General features: G+C 42.7%; 1 protein-coding gene across 2 annotated transcripts in view; it reads right to left on the bottom strand.

Moving 5' to 3' along the window:
- Positions 1-3,175: 3,175 nt before the first annotated feature.
- The window catches only part of INPP5F (inositol polyphosphate-5-phosphatase F), a 41,484-nt gene continuing 25,710 nt past the window's right edge, over positions 3,176-18,949 (bottom strand). For both annotated transcript variants that reach the window (XM_051800378.1, XM_051800379.1), the window contains exons 7-20: positions 18,344-18,542; positions 16,572-16,751; positions 16,160-16,227; positions 15,593-15,717; positions 14,198-14,275; positions 13,328-13,448; positions 11,269-11,397; positions 9,449-9,566; positions 8,811-9,009; positions 7,758-7,829; positions 7,589-7,662; positions 6,268-6,396; positions 5,439-5,526; positions 3,176-4,722 (exon numbers count right to left, since the gene is read on the bottom strand). In XM_051800378.1, coding sequence (XP_051656338.1) covers positions 3,588-4,722; positions 5,439-5,526; positions 6,268-6,396; positions 7,589-7,662; positions 7,758-7,829; positions 8,811-9,009; positions 9,449-9,566; positions 11,269-11,397; positions 13,328-13,448; positions 14,198-14,275; positions 15,593-15,717; positions 16,160-16,227; positions 16,572-16,751; positions 18,344-18,542 — 2,715 coding nt within the window. In that variant the 3' untranslated portion in view covers positions 3,176-3,587. The remainder of the gene's footprint in view (positions 4,723-5,438; positions 5,527-6,267; positions 6,397-7,588; positions 7,663-7,757; positions 7,830-8,810; positions 9,010-9,448; positions 9,567-11,268; positions 11,398-13,327; positions 13,449-14,197; positions 14,276-15,592; positions 15,718-16,159; positions 16,228-16,571; positions 16,752-18,343; positions 18,543-18,949) is intronic.

Here is an 18,949-nt window from a genome sequence, read left to right as displayed (position 1 = left end):
ACTGGAGAATTGATGCCACTCACATCCTTGTACAAAACATACTTTACTTTTACAGCAGCAGCACTGCAGTGTGTTCAGAGGGTTTGAATAATAGCATTGAAGCATTAAGAATGGGCTCTCCACCCTTATTCCTGTACACTTTGAGCTGGTGTTCAGGGGCCGTGCTGCCCCAGATGGGACTTGCAGAACTGGTTTAACAAGGGTGGTTTAAGTAGTGAAGTGTTAAACCAGCACAGAGCTGGGAGTTGTATTGGAGTAAGTAGGGCTGCCTGTATGGAGACAGCCTGCAGGAGCCCGTGATGGAACCACTTCTAGATTTTGCTTCAATTAATCCTTTTCTCAACAAGAAAAAAGGCTCCTGCCTAATTTCCATTAAGCTCAGACCACCTTTACTTGTGGTTTTTGCATGACTGAGATCATGTGAACAGGAAGCCCCTTTTTTGCTGCTTTTTTCCCATTCTAATTATGATGGTTTTGCTGTACAGCCAATCTGGATATTTTGTCTCTGCACAATGAGTATTATGAAACATAGTATTTGTGTATCCTAAACTTGAGCCCTTTCAAAACACTTAAAGCTTCTTTCTTTTTTTTTTTTTTAATCACTAAATGAATATTCATGGTTTCATCTGCCTTGTACTGTGAAGTGAAGCAACTGAACAAATACAGGAAGGAAATGAAATCTCTCTTCAAAAGGCAGCAGGGCTGGAATGCAGAGTTGCAAGATTGGGTTAGAGGATGGTTTGGTGCATGTTGCCATCTCCAGTATGTGAGTATACTTATATGTAAGTAGTGGATAGTTCATAAGCTGGAAGGACATTTTGCTGGAGAGGGATTGTGACTGGACAGGGAGGAATGGCTTTAAAGTCACAGAGGGCAGGTTTAGGTTGGATATTAGGAAGGAATTCTCCCCTGTGAGGGTGGGGAGGCCCCATCCCTGGAAGTGTCCAAGGCCAGGTTGGACAGGGCTTGGAGCAACCTGGGACAGTGGAAGGTGTCCCTGCCCATGGCAGGGGGTGGCACTGGGTGATCTTTGAAGTCCCTTCCAACCCTTCAGTGATTCAATGACATGATACTTTTGGATCACTGAGCAATGACCCAATACAGCAGCTCAGGAATTCTTTCCCAAGATATGCCCTGGACTGTTGGCTAAGCCATATTTTTTTGAATACAAGAGTGACTTTAGTCCTATTAATTGCTTTGCCCTACAGGACTGTGTTAAAAATCCCCCTGTATTTGTAGGGATCAGTGTCTGTCCCACCTAAATAACAGCAAAGCATTTGCAATTTCCTCTCCCTGTACCAGAACCTTTACAAGTACCAAGGCTGAGGCATTTTCTAAGGAGTCCCCTCATAAATGTGTCTGTGACTTTTTTTCTTCCCAAGACCAGAGCTGGAACAGCAGGAAAGGACAAAGAACTGATGTCTGTGTCCCTGCCAGGGGATCCCAATGTCTGTGGTGGCTGAAGGGAGGAAAGAGGGGCCAGAGCCAGGCTGGGACAGACACCCACAGGAGGGTCCCCCTGAACTCTGGACACACTTGGACACAGGGGTGGCTGAGAACAAGGAGAGGTTGCTCAGAAGGGGAGTCAAGTCTCCATCCGTGGAGGCTGAGGGTAGGGAGAGGTGGGGGTTGGTCTCTTCTCCCAAGGAACAGGAAACAGAACAAGGAAATGGGCCCAAGTTGCACCACGTGGGGTTTAGATTGGATCTAAGGAAAAATTTCTTCAGCAAGAGGGCTGTCAAACACTGGGCAGCTGCTCAGAGTCCCCATCCCTGCAGGGAGTTCAAAGCCCTGTGGATTTGGCACTTGGGCCAGGGGTTAGTGATGGGCTTGGCAGTGCTGGGGGAACAGTTGGACTCATCTAACTGGGGTCTTTTCTAACTGATCCTGTGCTACCCCAAACCCACCTGGACATAGTCATGGCAAACCAGCTCCAGGTGGTCCTGCTTGAGCAGAGGGATGAGGACCCCCTCCAGCTGCAACCATTCTGTGGCTCCTAACACAGAGAAAGCCCAGAGAACCCACCCACCTTTGAAACAAACCTCCACAGCTCTGGAGCACCACACCCCTTAACATCACATACCAAAACCATCCCTTGATTCCACCTTTTTTTATTAAAATATCTCATGTATATTGCTCACATTAAAATACAGCAGTAGTTGAAGTTTAAATATCGCCACAAGTATAGACACTCAAAAAAAAAAAAAAACCAAACCCACATCACTTTTTAATAAAATAAATAAATCAAATTTGTTTATCAAAGTTTCAGACTGTCAGGGTTAGATGATAAAGTCGTTTCAGACACACTACAAGCCCTAAGACACAGAACTACCCCACCCCCAGGACAGGAGGCTGTGGGGACACCACGTGCAGGTTATCTACAGCACAGGGATGAGACACGGAGGCACTGGGGCTGCCAGGGTGGTCACAGTCACAAACCACAGCACAGGAAGGTCCTGCCTTACAGCAGCTCTTGGAGCATGTCCTAGACTAGCATGGCATGGCAAGGCATTTATGGGAAAGAGCATTTTGATGGATTTTGACACACGGAGAGAAGGGGAGGTTTTATCCCAGCATTGAGTTGATGCTTAGCTTTATCCTGCAAAGCTGGAGCAGGGAATGAATTTGGTCTTGATTAGATGCTCACAACTATGCTCTGATGCAACACTGATCTCAGGAAGCAGTACCCTGGCCTTCTGCTTTAGCTGTTGTCTGGACTTGGCAGTTAGAATAGCTTCAAAAGAGTCATAGCACAGAGGGACACAAGGCCTGACGGGCGGGGATCTTGTCTTGCTTTACACAGACACAAAAAATTAGAGCAAACTGGCAGAGTTTGGAATTCAGAAAAAAAGGAAATAAGAATTGCTTTAACATGGGCAAAACAGCTCAAGGGCATTTGTTTCATTTCCCCTCACCTCAAGGGAGGAAAAAAAAAAACAATCTACAGAAGAAATCTGCACTGCAGGATCACGGATAGTTCAGATTGGGTTCCAGGATGAAAGTGTTCCAGGATGTGTGAAAAGAAAAGGATAGCAAAGAAATCTCACTTTCTCATTAAAGTATTTAAATTCAACAAAAACTCATCGGTTCCCATTGTAGAGGCACAATTCAGAGAAAGCTGCATCTAAAACCTCAGTGAAAACAAGTAAAAACTCTAGTCCAAAAATAAATAAAATGTCATTTACCGGTAGGTTATTTTGCTGGTGTAGTGCAAGGTAAGTAAGGTCAGAGAAGTGCAGTATCACCTTTGTAGTATAAATACTTCCTACATAATTCAGAAGAGCTACAAAATTAGTCTCAAAAAAAATAACTGTGCAACACATCTAAGATAGACAGCATGCTTATTGGGTCCCAGTGTCTAAGCTACCTGTTTAACGAGGGGGTTCACCGTTGTGTCTCACCTCGTGAGGGAATTCTCAAGCTTGGTCAGAACCAAATTCATCTGCACCTCTCATTGCCTGTAAACAAGTCACCTCTTGTGGATCCCAGTGTCCAGTAGCTGTTCATGCCACAGTGAGTCCTGATATCATTTTTTTTTAGTACTTTATTAAGAGCCACAACCAGAAGAACACTTCCTGAATTAGCGACTAGATCTGAATTATCCGCGTCTGGCACTGCGTAAACATTTCCCTCAGTTCTTTCTGTTTGATTTCATTTAAAGCTTCTGGTTCTGCAGGGCTCTTCTGGACCTTTGCCACAGCAAAGTTAATCCCTTGAGTCAATCCTGCCTGGGTGATGTTTGCAACCTGGACCATGGAACTGCGGATTTTAGCGAAGGGAGACACGGCTCTGCTGCCGCCGCCGTCGGCGGGAGAGGGAGTCGTGTGGAGTCCTGTCTCAGGGTTCCCGGGCACAGAGCCGGGGCTTTTATGGGATTTACTGAGGTCAGTCCCACCAACAGCTAAGAGCTGAGCATTTGGCTCAGAAGACAGGACATCCAGCTTGGAAGGCCTGGAAGGAACGTCTCCCACAGGTTCTGCCCTGGTCTGCGCCGCCTGGGGCGCGTCACTGCTGGTTCGGGTCGCTGGGGGACGGGGCTCCCGAGGACCAGCCTCGGCCTGCAGGACATCCGAGCCCTTACTCTGGGCATCCTGCACAAACCTGTGGCAGTACACATCCATGGGCTTGGTAAACTCCATGTCTGAGCTGTCAGCAGAAGGCATGGCAATGTCCTCGCCGTCGGAGCGGCCGGCCTGGGAGTCCTGCCCCTCGCAGGGGACGGGAATGCTGAGGCTCATGTCCGTGCTGCTGAGGGACTGCGAGCGGCTGCCCAGGCGCGGGGCCGAGGCGATGATGCCACAGCTGGGCAGCACGTAGTCTGTGGGGCCTATGTTCTCCAGGGAGTCCGTCAGCTGGGTGTCCTCGTCCGATTTGGAGTTAGTCAGGAAGTCATCGGAGTGGAACGAGTCATTATCCGACCCTTCCGTGTCGGACTCACTCTGGGCTTTGGGATCTGCCCCCGGATTCTCCAAAGTCTCGAGGCTGCTGTCTGATTTCCACAGGTTCACCTTCAGGTTTGGCTTTAAAAAATTGACTTTCACGTCGGGTTTAGCAAAGCTGCCCAGCTTCCGGAGGTTGCTCATGTTCACGTTGGATTTGGTTTGCTTCACCTTCTGGTTGAGGGAGGAGAACTTGCTGAGCAAATAATTCTTGCCCTGGGCCAGGGAGCCTCTGTTCTGAGACCGAATGCCAATGATGTCCTCGTGGGGTTTACTGCTCCTCCTAGAAGAGAGAAATAAATCTCTAATGTACAATCTTTTTTATAAACACCAAGTATTGACTGTCTTCCAGTCTATTTCCACAGTAGAGATGGACATTTAGTTACTAGGTTATTCTTTCCTCACATAAATAAATTAATTTAATCCTTTCCTTACCTAATATTGTAGCCTTATAAGCTAATCAAGCTCAAACCAGCAAAAGGAGGGTTGATACAGAACAGTAACCAAAGAAGGAACAGCCAGTTTCTGCAGGCACTTTAATTTTGGAAGAAAATAGATTTGAACTCCCCGTTTTTGTAACCCTGACTTTGTGTACACTGTATTCAGTAGTCAGATTTAGCAAATATTCCCTCTGGAATACCTGTAAAAAAATAACAAAATTTTCTGGCTGCACTTTCTGCTCAGCTGGGAAAAGAAGCTGAAATAGTACCACAGTAACCCAGAGCAGAAAAAGAGTTACTGAAATGTGTGCCTGAATAGTTTTTGTTTGACAAAGTACAGCTGTGCTACAGAGCACATTTTCTAGCAGTTCATACAGTCTGAACTGCAAGTGTCCAAAATAATGCAAGAGATGGCACTTGAACTGGTAAAACAGGACCATCCTCTTACTTCTACCCCATTATCCTTTTAGGACATTTCTTTTAGGCATCACATGACTGTGGTTTGCCCCTGAGAAGAGCAGGAGTGGACACAGAACGTCCCCATCCTTTATGTACTCACCTTTCCAGCTTTTTCTCAATGATGGGCACATCCAATCCCATTGCCTGCTTTGTGATCCTCAGCATCTCTGCAATGCACTGAAGAGTGTCTGAAATCCAAGCAGCAGCCTGTCAGACCCTTAAAAACACCCCTAAAATCCCAGAGTCCACAATCTAAGTCTAATTTTAACATAATTAAGTTTGGGGGGTTGGGGTTTTTTTTTCTTTCACCGTACAAGTTGCAGTTCAGATTTCAAGCTTACAAATAAACTTAAATAGACTCTCCTTGATCCCTAAATACTTGGTTCTTAGTGAATCACTGGCACACTGCTTCATTTATAGGAAGAAGAGAAGCAATTGTATTTATTCTAATCCCTGTTGACAAAACTCAGTGCTCCAGGTAAGAAGTGATATTTTTTCCCTTATTAGTGTTCATTTAATTCAGTTAAACAACAAGCAAGAACATTTCCAGACACTGATTTCACTAAAAAAAATAAAAAAAAAATCAATTTCTTCAGCTCTTTTAGGAGCTCATCTTAACTTCATTTTGCAAGGTTTTGGAGCAGTAAAGACCTGGACAGGGAAATGTCTCTAGTTCTAGGAGACATGTTGCTTTTTAAAGCTGCATTTGGAATTTATTTTTCTTCCTATTAAAACAGTAACATCCACATGTTGACCCAGGAAGCCACGCAGAGGGTTTTCTATGGTTCCCCACTCTGCACAACTGGATTATATCAGAACAACTTTTGAAGAAGGACAAGTTTTGAGAGCCATGGAACAAGTGTTTCCCAGGTAAACAGTGGGATACAGAATGCACTTTTATGCCTAAAGCTTTTCCATATGAAACAAACCTTTTCCATCTTCTTCTGGGTTTCTCACCACAGCTCTGAGGGTGTGAAAATACCCACTCAGCTCTTTGTACTTGTAATGCAGCCTCATGCAAGAGAACTTGGGTTTGCCAAAGAGAGTAGGCTCAGGCCCTGAGAGAAAAATCAGATTAGAAATCTTTAACCAAACACTAAAGAGATGCTGCAGAGACTCCACCTAAATATATGTACCTGTTGACAGCCTTTGTCAGCACAAAAAGCTTCATGTTTTCTTTAGACACTTGAAATGAAAGATTTTCACAATAACTAAACAATCAACTACTTCAAAAAAGCAATTAGACTCCCTGTATGTCTGGTATGATCCAGCCTGATGGTTTACAACAAATAGAAGTTTTACACCTTCTACATCCTGCAGTTTTTTAGGGAATGCTCTTGCAAGGATTAAAGGGAAAGCTAATACATTTCTACCAGGGGGATGCAGTGAAGTTTTCAGCTCTCTTCAGTGCACTGCTTATATCTACAGCACCACACAAGTTGTAGATGAAGATGTTTCAACTCCACATCATGTTTCTGTACTTCAGGATGTGTCACAAATCTCCACAGAGCTGTGTAAGAGACCTTGCCACTGAATTCTTAAAAATTGCACAGACACAGGGAAAGTTACAGCCAGGACATGATGAAATCACTGGCTGTTGTGTAATGGAGGGTTAAACTCTAGCAGGGGGCCACAAAATTTCCCTCCCTTCTCTCTCTTCCCTCTCTTTTTCATCTGCAAAAAAGTCAAAGCCATCACATCTTTAATGCTTTCAGCAGCAGCTGCTGGATTTAGCCTGCAGATGGTACATTCTATAGCCAAGTTAAATGAGCATAACAAGGTGATTTTGTAACAGCATGTTTATCATCAAGCCTCGAGAAAGAAGTCTTTAAAAGCTATGAAGCAGATTTAAAGTGCAATTCCAAGCCAGGTGCTGCCTTTGGATCAAAGAAAGAGAGCAGTGAATGCACAAACCTGTGACTCATTACACAAGTTGATCAAGTTGTTTGATAAATAATGAAATTGGGTTTGATGATTCCCTGGTTCTTTTAAGAGTTTGAAAGAGGGAAAACTTTAGAACCTTAGCAGTGATCAAAGTTTCCATTTCAAACAGCAGCAAAAGCCAGGCCTGGGAGGGAACAGATAATTCTGGCATCTGTTAAGAGCAAGAAAGTCCAGTCCTGGTGAACTGCCCAGCATTTATGCCACACATCCAGGCTTGCTGCTTCAATCCATCTGCAGGATGCTTTGATGAGGGCTCAGCTATTGTTAAGAGCATTCAAAAAAGATACAGGGTGATTATTTTCTTACCTATTTCTATTTTTTCCAGAGCTTCAAGACCTAACCTTTGGTACTGATTCACCTTGTCGACTTCATCATCATAACTAGGAGAAAAGAAACAGGATTTAATGCTTCCTACTGATCTAAATCAAAGCTCCTAGAAATAAACTACACATAGTAAGAGAAAGCAGTGACTTACTAGGCCACATAGTAGGCAGAGTTGGAAAGTAACAGCAGAACATCCACGTCCCTGTGAGTGGCATCGATGAGACTGAGGAAAGGGAAGAAAAATAAACACAGGGGAGAAGGTTTTATTTGCAGAGCTGTAACCCCTGCCCAGTGTATTCTGGGGACACTCTTTTAGAATTCAACACATGTTACAACAAGAAGTTTGGATTATGGTCCATTATCTTGTGTGGTGCTGCTGCCTGCTCAGAATCCCTGAAAAACCCACTCAGGGGGGTCAGTTATTGGGTGGCCACTTCCCAAGCCACAGTGTGATCACCTACAGTAAGTGGATCCATGTAAGCAACACTCTCTCCCAAACCTGAAGTTGCCTAATAGCTCAGATAGGTCAGCAGAAGGTCCAAAAATAAATAGAAAACCCTCAAGCTATTAAAAATGCCAGCAGACAAATGGAAAAATACCTCAGACTCAGTGAAGGTGATGAGTCTGTGCCCTGAATAGCTGTCACAACAACCTGCTCTGCTATTTTTAGATGCTGAAGTTTAACCTGCAGAGGATCTCACCACTATTTTTCTTTTACAAGCCAGTGAACTCTGAACTTGATAAGGAGGGGAGTTAGTTCATACCCACTACTTTTCACAAAGAGAAATCTAGACTTTCCTATGCTGAATCATTCCCCAAGAATTTAATCTGGCTCCAAAGTCAAGTCACACTTTCCCTATAAATCAATAAGGAGCAACAGCTCCTCAAGCAGCCCCCTCTAGAACTAGGGGTGGTTAGAAGTTCTCCCTGTGGTACCCCCCAGTTTTGGCAACATGAACTGACTGAAGCCATTTCCAGGTGATGTTTCAAAGGGGCACCATTTTAATGGCACTTTGGGAAAAGCACATGCTTAGAGGACCTTTTCTTTTCCAATTGCAAGTATTCAAACCCTTCAAGGACTCTTGTCATCCTGTGGAACTGTCCACTGGTGTTCTGCCAGCCCAGCTACCAAAACCATTTCCCCTCAGCAGTAACAGGCAGGTCAGAGCAGCAGCAGCTGAGCAGTTCTGACTGTCCAACCCACCTTGGGTCACAGTCAATCAGTGCCCAACCCCCATGGAATTTTTCATCATCTGGTAAGAGCAGCTTCATGTAGCTCTGCAGCAGCTGGCTGATCAGCTCCTGGTGGCTCCTCAGGTTCTCCTTGTGCAGGGCTTCATGTTCCTTCTCTTTGGTGAATATGGAGTACAGATCCTCTGTGACAGGGATGCCCTGCATCAAATCTAAATGAAACCCATCAAACACCAAACCAGAAAGAAAGTTAAAAGTGACAGACAGCAAATTCCTTCCAAATGTTTCATATTTACTGATGCTCTTGGTAGTCTTTCTGAATACAATGTTGCCTCAGTAGGTATTACACTGCTTTCAGTGAAAAACATTTTAAGAGACACCTGCTACATAAATTTAACTTAGTCTAAAAAAAGAGCCACTACAAGACATTTAATGCTAAAACAAAGTCACACTGCACACAAACCCTGGATGGAGAACCACTGTTTCTCATGGTGTCCATCACACAGACATGAACATTATCTACACCCAAGGTGCTTTTAAGCTTCAGGATGAAAATAAAAAAAAAAAAATCAGTCCAAAAATAAAACCAAGATGATTTTAATGAACTTTTCTAAATACCACAGTTCAGTTTAGTTGAAATTGTACTCTTACCTATGACTGCTTGCCTATAAGCATCCCTGAAACGATTCAAGTAGTATCTGTTTGCAGAATTAACTCCATCCTTCATCACCCCTGCCAGCTTCCTCTCCCCAGTCCTGGTGAAGTCCCCCTGTCACACAGAACATGCAGATCATGCACAGATGCACCTGGAGAGGAGCAGGCTCAGCTCAAAAACCTTTGGCATTCTGAGACTCAGAGCTGAACAGGTGACAACTCAGAAACTATCCACAAGTAACTACTTCATATAGAAGTTGAAAATATTGATTTTTCAAAGGGCATCTACTTCTGGCATTGACTCTGCAGGGAATCTTATGTGTTCAACAGATTTAGGATTCAATGGGAAACAGAAATTTGGACACACATGCCAGCTAACATTAAAGTAGAACATTCAAGATGTCAGTCATTGTGATGTTTGAATACTTCAAGAAAACCCTTTATGTTTTGGCCTTTAACCTAAAAGGAACACCACTGAAACAAGAGAGAAGACTGGAGCTTACTGAAAAATGGTTTTCATCTTTTATGTTTTTGCTACCAGAACAAGACAAGCAGAACATCCTGAAGGAGAACAGTACATACCCTCCCAACCTCAAAAACAAAAGCCAGTTTCTAGGCCACAGAAGGCTTAGAATTTGAATAAAAAGCTGTTTTGGTAGTTAGAGTTCATTAGAGGATTCTATTTTCAGAGACACCCTGAGCACTGGCACAGAGCAGTTCTAAAAGCCATGTCAGCTACTCTGAAGAACATTTCAAGTGTGTTTCACTTTCAAATTGAAAGAAATATCACAATTAAAAGGAATTTAATTCATGAACCTCAATAGCAAATAGAGAAATCTTCAAACAGAAGGCCTGAAAATCTAGATCTATAAATGGAGGTCTGTGCTTCAGATAAAGTTAAATATACATAATGAAGACAAGCATGTCAGGCTGGTTTTTACAATTTTTTAAAATAAACTAATCAAAGTTCAGTAGAGGTTTAAAGAGGGATCTCAGAAGCATTTCCACCATAATGATTTTTCTCATGCCACATACAAAGAATAGTAAAATGTGTTCCACCAGTGACTTAAACACACAGCAAGTACCTCAAATTCTGTGACTTTTCAAAGCAGCAGGAATTAAAATGTAAGGAGTTTCATGCCTGATCTTGGTAAACAGACTGCATTCATAGAATTACAGAATCAGCTGGGTTGGAAGGGACCTCTGAGATCATCAAATCCAGCCCTTGATCCAACCCCGCCGTGGTTCCCAGCCCATGGCACTGATGCCACATCCAGTCTGTCCTTAAACACCTCCAGGGATGGAGAATCCACCCCTTCCCTGGGCAGCCCATTCCAATGGCTGAGCACCCTTTCTGTAAAGAACTTCTTCCTAATTACAACTAATTAATTCTTTAGAAGGTATAAGTAATTAATATCACCCTGCTACCTACACATCCTCATCTTCAGACCCTCAGAGTATTTTTGAAGTACCGTAACTGCTCAGGAGTGCTGAAAGTGTAACTACAGCCCTGCTAAAATTGAAATGGATGTACTGGTTAATATATATCCTAAACCCTCAGCTCAGCTATGCTCTGCTGCAGACATGAGGAGGATGCAGTTAAAACACAGCCAGCAGTGCCACGGGACACCGGGCAATCGGAATTCTCCGGTTGGCGCCGAGCGCGACACAAAACACTCTCCTACTCTGAAGCCTCTTCAAAACAAACCCATGGAGAATATTTGGCTTTATTACATAGACAAGAGTTTCTTGGTGCACATAAAACCTGTCACAGCCTCTCCTCATCATCAGGCACCACCAGGCCCCCTCCCCGTTACCTTGAGGGCGGCGGTGCCGGCGTACTGCCGGCTGATGGCATCGCCGTTGTTGGCCCACATCACCTGGTAGATCCTGTTGCACTTCACGGGCAAAGGCTGCTCAGGGGGCATCACACCCAGTTTTTTGAGCTGGAATTTGACATGTGTGTGTTAATAAAACGTCCGAGATAAGGGTCATTCTCTATGTCAGAGCTCGATAAAAGGAACGCAAACGCTCGCCAAGCTTTGGTCGTTAAACTCTCTGTGATCTGAAAAAGGGGCTCATTCTGCTGATTTGTCAGAGGAAATTAATTGTAAGCAATGAATCACTAATTCATTGCTAGGCATCATATCACTGGAGGCAGCATTAACATATTAATTATGAATGTAGGAGCCAACCATCAAAAAAAATGAGCTGGAGTTACTGTAGATTGCTCAAGATACAGGAAATTTTTCAAAGGAGAACCATCAAAAGAACAGGCATCACAGAACTTTAACATGCATAAACAAGTTAATATGTCTTCTATTGCAAAGGCATTCATGACCTCAAGGGTCTGAAAATAAAAAACAGCTTCTTTTGTTGGTTTATTATTAATGCTTGCACATTTTGGACAGTTACTGTTTAACATTGGTACTGAAAGTGAGATATCTTATTCTTCAAGACAACCAGTACTTCATTTTCCCCAAGATAAAAGCCTTGGGTACAGTATAAACTTTAGGCTTTTTACAGACACTGAACTGGTAAAGCTGCACAGCCATAACTGCAATGCAGTCACTAACTTGGAATAATAGTAAAGGATAACTTGGAATAGATCACAGGCAAACAATTCCCAACCAAAACCAAATGCTCAAGCACTCTTTGCAAGTTAGATGACAATTGATACAAGGTTGTTCACTGACTTTGAGAGCCCTATAAAGTTTCCAGGTGAGAGAAAGCAAGTGCTGTGGCTCCAAGGGAGAGCAAAGGTGAGGCACGTGGAGCACTCATGTCACTCACCCTGCAAAGGTCAGGGCATTGCTCTGGCATGAATTGATTCCAAGGCACTTCAGCTACACCACCAGAATCATGCAGCACATCACTAATACTTCAGTGATCACTGAAGCCTCTTCACAACCATCTGTAACACTCCTGATTTTGAAAGGTTGCCTTTGAACTCGAGAGTTACCCTAGAGAGAAATCCTGTTCCCAAACAACTGTGGGATTGCAGGTCCCTCCCCTTGCCCTCCATACTCCATGTCAGGAGACCAGAACAGCAGATGACAAACAAGAACTGCCAGATACAATGGTCAGAGCCACTCACTTTTCATCCTATTGAAGGACCCACTTTGTCCTTTCTCCTTCCCTTTAAACAGTCAGGTTTGCTCAGCTTGGGCTGGGCTGGAACTGAGCCTTCTAAAGTTCAGTTCCAGGACTATTAATCTGCATTAAGTCTCTAACAGAACTGTATTTATGAAGCCTTCACATGGGAGGACAATCACAGATTCTATAGCAAAAAGCAAATGTGGGGCAAGGCAAAGAGGAACATGACTAAAGGAAGGACCCTCAGTCTGCTTGGAAATCCCTTCCCTAACATCCACATCACAACAGTCACAGCAATCAGGGATATTAACATCATGAATTAATTATTCCTTTAAACACAGAAGAGAAAACTCATCTCCCTGCTTGCTGCATCACAGTATTTCTTTCACTTCAAAGCAGCTAAAATAGCATCCAACTTCTAGCTGGATTTTAGTCCCTTAATCTCTCATTTCAGGGAGGGATTTGGGGGCGTGATGTTTTGTTTTTAAACTTTGCATTACTGCCTAAAATTACTAAACCAAAACAAGACAATCCTCTCCAAGATGTGGACAGTCAGTCACCTCCTTTCTGAAGGAGGACACCAGGCATCACTGTTGTACAGTGATTTCCAGCTTTGTATTTCTACATGTTATTCCTTTCAGCTTCGAGCTCCCCAAGTGTTTCACAAAGATTCTTTTCAGTAGAGGTTAGTGTAGCATTTTTCAAACCCCCAGATTTCTCTGTGAATAGCAATGAAGTTCTGAGGTACTTGGCCCTTGACAGAGTGCCCAGTTGACACACCTGCTGTTCCATGACCACCCTGGCAATGGCAGCCTGCACGACGTTGGTACGATCCAGGCAGTCCATGCAGTTCACTCGAAAAATCCCTTCCTGTTTACAGATCACTCCAGCCTGGTCAACCCTTTCAACAGGAAGAGAACAAAAGCACACTGAGACACTTAAAATGCAGTGTAATTTATCAGCTTCTATAAACAGTAGGAGATTTTACCCTATTTATAGTTGCACTCATCACCCAGGCACACCCCACTCTGAATTAACTCCTCTTGTTCCAGCCTATCCTCCACTTCAATCTAGGCTGGATGTCAAATAAATCCTAGTGGGGCCATAAACTTGAATTCAGCATCTAATTGCATCCCAACTCTTGCATATATAATACAAGCTTTCAAGAGAAAAGGCATTTAATTTCAGATACAGAAGCCAATAAAAATGAACAGTGAGATCAGAGTAACTGATTGAAGACTGCAGTACATTCATTTAATGTCCTTTAATCAGTACAGACCAAAGGTCAAACACACCTACTGGTTTCAACAGAAGGCTGGTTGGTGTTCTAGGGTTTGTGGGTCAAATACAGTGTTTCACATTAAATACAAGAAACCCTGAAAGTGTTAAATGACATAAGCTCTGGGCAGGAATCAACATCTGAGAATTTTTTGTTACATGTCTAGAGCACCAACACTGCAGAACACAAACTGTGACACACAAGCTGGGCACCAGAAAAGAAATATAAAGCACACCAGTTATGACAAGATTAAGGCCTCCAAATATCAACTGTTTGTTGGGGGGCTTTTTGCCTGTTTTTTTGTTGTTTGGGTTTGTTTGGTTTTTTTTAACAAATTTTCCATAGTGGTCTAAGAAGAGTTAAGTACCTACCAGCACCACTTCATGTCAAGAATAATATCATGAATGGCATCAGTCAGTGTTTGAACATTCTCAAACTTCATTCCTCGGCTAAAATGCAGAATTTCACAAAAGTTAGTTTGAATTAGAGCAGTGACTTTAATTATTTTATCTGTAATGTTCACAAAGGTAGTGTTTTGGCTAAGTGGGAGAGACAAGCATTCTCTCCTGCAGCAAACTTGAAACAGAAGCCAATATTCAGAACTTTTCTAAAGTACAGTTCACCATTAAATCCAAGGAAAAAGGCTAAAAAAATAGTTAAATTCTCAAGAATTTCCTTATTTCCATAAGGAAGAATAAAAATGTGCAGCATCATGTGCAACATTCTGTTCTCACCTTAGTCACAGTCTCGAAACCAGTGACTGTGGATTTGAGGTGGGGAGGATGAGTCCTGCTCCACCAGTGACTGCACAGACAACACACCCACACACATTACCCCTCCTCCCCCATCCCACAGGCGGTTTTTTGGGATTGTTCTCGACTCACTTACTCTCAGTTTGCAAAAAAGAAACAGTCCTGGGCACCACAGAAGTTTTTAGGAGAAAAGTGAAGGAATGAAAACAGAAGCTCCTTCAAACAAGAGATTAAGCATCAAATCAATTCAGGTCCAGAGGAGTCTCCAAGGCCATCCCTGTTCTGAGGGGGAGTTCCCTTCCCCCACCCCTCTGCCAATATCTACTAATGACACACGTATTGAGTCAGTAATGCTCTGCCAGGCCAGATGCAATCCCTAGATTACGTTCAGAAATGAAGATTAAAACAGTTTAGGGCCCATATTGACTCCCACACAGAGGCAGTTGGAGGGAAGCAGCAGAAATCCAGGCCTGTGGGACAGATGAAATGCTTGGGCATGTGAGCACTGCAGCAGAGCATGGCAGAGTGCAGCCAGGAAAACAGCCACTGCTTGGGCTGGATTCAATTAAAATCCAGTGTATTTTATGGTGAAAAACCAGTAGCAGGGTCCTGAAAGAACCCATCATATTGTTATAGAAAAAACAAAGAGAAACAGAAGTGGAGAAGAATTAAAAGCTACACAGTTTGAAAAAGCAGGTCAGCCACAGCTTTACATTCACAGCATGTCTAAGGGAACTCTCTTGCTTAGAATGTGTGACAATCAAGCTTTGCCCAATAAATAACTGCAAATTTAACAGGTCAGGGACACAATATGACAAATGGCAGTGCTTGGTTACCCAAACTCAAAATTTTATAGTGCTTTAGTTTACAAAATGTATTCTTCCTGTTTAAGTGTTTCATGCAGAAATAGAAATCACAATAATAATAATAATAACAATGTTTTCTCCTCCCTTCTACTCTTCTCTCATGCTAACAGAAAAAGATGCAAAGGGTCATTGTTAAAAGGTTTCTTACCAGTGCTCATGGAAGTCAAATGAAACATAAGTCAGGTTTGCATTGTTGTAGAGAAGAACTTGTTTAAGGTAAGCATCTCCAATAATCTTCTCTCTACCTGTTTGATCCACCAAGTTAATAATAACCTGTTCAAAAGTCCAATTAGTTAACATTTGTCATCTGCTACACAGCTTGCTCAGATATATACACCATGCAATAACAAACGGCTCAGGAGTTAAAAGATTTGCAGGAAATCTTGCTGAAGTTACAGTCTTTGCTAGATTGTACCCAAGACAAATAAGCTCTAACAGTTACCTGCCTACACAAACTTTAACCCAGAGAAGCTCTGAATTCACAGGACAGGTACACAGGAGTAGGGTTTGCACATTCCCACAAGTTATTGTTTTCAGAGCTTACTTACAGACACTTGAAAAACCTATTAAAATTCTATTTACGGACCAACCTCACAAACTGTCACAAACAAGCTTCTAAAAAACCACAACACATCAGGAATAAAAACAAACTGAAAGTATTAACCTTCATCCCCTGCATTTTCATGAGATTACTATTTTATCACGTAGCACTCACCTGCTTTTTGTAGTTTTTCAGCTGCTCTTCAAAGTGTGCACGAAAACAGGGCACAGTTTCATTCTCACCTACAAGGCAGAGCAGTGTTAGACAGAAACAGCCTGTTCAGCAGCCAGTCAGGCCCTGTTTGATGTATTAAACTGTGCCCAAATCTGTGCTCTAGAAAACCCAGACAGCTTCACTGAAGACACACTGTACAAAATTCCTTTCAAAGGCATTTCATCGATTTGCTCAACTTTGACATTGCTGTTCCACCACGGCAAAAACTTCAATTTTGCTTTTTGTGCAGAGGAGATGGGACTAAAATTTAATTTTTCACAGGCCTGCTTAATCCCTTTCCCTGTGCACCACACACATAAGCATCTCTTCCCAAGGGAACTCTGATCCTCAGCTATCCCACCCCAACACTTACTCTTGTCCAGGCGGGGCCGTGGGTTGTATCTGTATCCAACTTGGCTCCAGAAAACAGGCACAGAGCCCCGGGTTTGGATGTAGGAAAGAGTGTGGTTGTGAACATGAATCAGTTGCTCTGTCTCAACGTAATTTGCCACGTTTCCATTTTTATCCACACCTCTCCTTTTGTACCGCATTCCTGGCAGGAAGGAAATGGCCAAAGGAATATTTAAGTGCTTGACTTAAACATTAGTAACTTTTGTTGCTGTTTTTGGCAACACTAACACAGGCTCTAGCCAAAATCCATCATCAGTGGTAGAAGTCACTCCTACCCTGGTTTATTTCTCAAAAGTTATTTTGACTATACGGATAAAGTTTATTTACTGACATACTACGAGCAGCACCACAAAGTCAAAGATAATCTCTAGTCCACCATTAATGATACATTCCCTCCTGTTCTGTCACATTTAGCATAAAGTTTTACTTTAGTGCTCAATATCTCCATGACCCTAAAAGGCCATTTTTACTCCACCTCTCAGAGATCCCACAAGCAGCCCAGGAAGTCCCACAAAACAGAATATTCCCCCTCCTTATTTTAATTTGCACATTAGGAAGAGTTAATGCACTCCTGGCTACCCAGTTTTATGCCCAGCCAGCCCTGAGCTGCTCATTGAACAGAGAAGTGTTTGCAGATCCTTTTCTCAAAGGAGAGGACATTCCTATCTCAGGAGGGAGCAGGTGGTAGCAAAGGACAGGGAAGGAATAAGAGGGTTGGAAAAAGGGCTCAACAGCACTATCTAAGGACTATGGGAGGGAAGGGAAGAGGTGAGAAATAGGGAAGTGAAAAGAGTGCAAAATACCTACTTGGGGACCTTTAGAGGGGGATTGTCAAAGCACTGTTACAGCCTTTAATCGGACAGGCTTTTAGACTAAAGCATCAGATACCCTTCACTTATGCTCTGCCACCAATAGTGGCTCTTACAGCAAAACCCAACCTTAATCATTCACAAATAAATAAAAAAGATAAGTATACTTAACACAGAAGTATCTTTAGCTTTTAAATCAGTGTTTCCTCTGTTTTGGTTTTTTTGGGGGGGGGAGTTAACTATAGTATTTCAAAAATAAAGGTACATTGAACTCTTGGCTAAAAGTATGTGCTACAGAATTAATCAAACACACAATCCTATAACTATTCTTCAAACTATTGCCTCAATTTATCAAATCAATCTTTTTGTGTCAAGAGAGAAAGTTCTGCACACTTTGTGCTCTGGACTAGAAATCAATTGAGCACAGTGACATTAACAGTAAAAGTAAATGAATAACAAATTACCCCTCTGCAATTCAGTTCCTGTATCTGTGTAACAATTTAGTATTAAAAAGGCATACTGTAAACTAGATATTACCCTGAAACTCTGAAGTATTTACTCCAAGTTGTTCTGACAAATAATGTTCCTGAGAACTGAATTAAATAAAAGTGAGCAGTGGTACAAAGGGCAGTCCCATACCAGGGTAAGCTTTCCATGGTTTTTTTCCTGTTTTTTTGACATGTTGAAAACCTGACTGTGTAGGAAAGCAGTTGGACACAATGGAGAATGTCTCAATAAAAGACAGAAGTTGAACAGGACCTAGTAAATTGTAGAGCCATTCAATCTTTCTTTCCGAGATCCCAAGGACAGGGAAGAATTATGTTTGCCTTGCACCTTATTTGACTTATTCCAGCAGCAGCAAGGCCAAAGCATCCCTCTCCAGTGCTCAGGAAGAGCCCCAAAGCCTTGACCTGAGCCTGCCTACCAGCTCTGTGCCGACTGCGGCGGGAGATCAGGGCCACCAGGAAGGTGGGGTGAACGTCATCCACGCACGTGGATTCCTGGGGAGGAGTTTCAGGACTGCTCTTGTCATCATCAGAAGATTCACTGTAGTTTACTACAAGTTCTTCAATCTGCACAAATCCTTGAATGATGGGTATGATCCAGAAGTCCACTTCAGCATTCTGAAGGGTACAAAAGACATTCATTCCTGTTGGTTCTACATCACCCACAATTCTTTCTGCCCTTTTTCATGTTTATAAAACAGTTGCTTCTCATGCTTTTTGTGTTTTAAGAAATGTTTGCCATATCCTTGTCTTATTTCTGTAAGTGGTACCAGCATTTTTCCTCCACCAGTTGCAGGCTTTTAAATCAGGAGGAAGAAAGAAAACAACTTTAGATTTTTCTGTGGAGATGGAGCATGTTGAATCAAGGCAAGGCAAAAAGCCCTCCTCTGCTCTCAGCTATCCATGGACAGAAGAAAAAATTTTTAAAATTTCTTTTAAAAAAAGAAATTCTTTTTTTCAATTTTACCCAAACAGAGTTTTCAATACAGCATTATATCTGATGTTTAATCACATTAAAAGCTTAA

This window comes from Manacus candei, unplaced genomic scaffold (assembly GCF_025592945.1).
Source record: "Manacus candei isolate 608988 ecotype Guabito, Panama unplaced genomic scaffold, ASM2559294v1 h1tg000050l, whole genome shotgun sequence".
NCBI lineage: Eukaryota > Metazoa > Chordata > Aves > Passeriformes > Pipridae > Manacus > Manacus candei.
The sequence above is the reverse complement of the archived record's forward strand: the minus strand, read 5'-3'. Positions and strand labels throughout refer to the sequence as shown.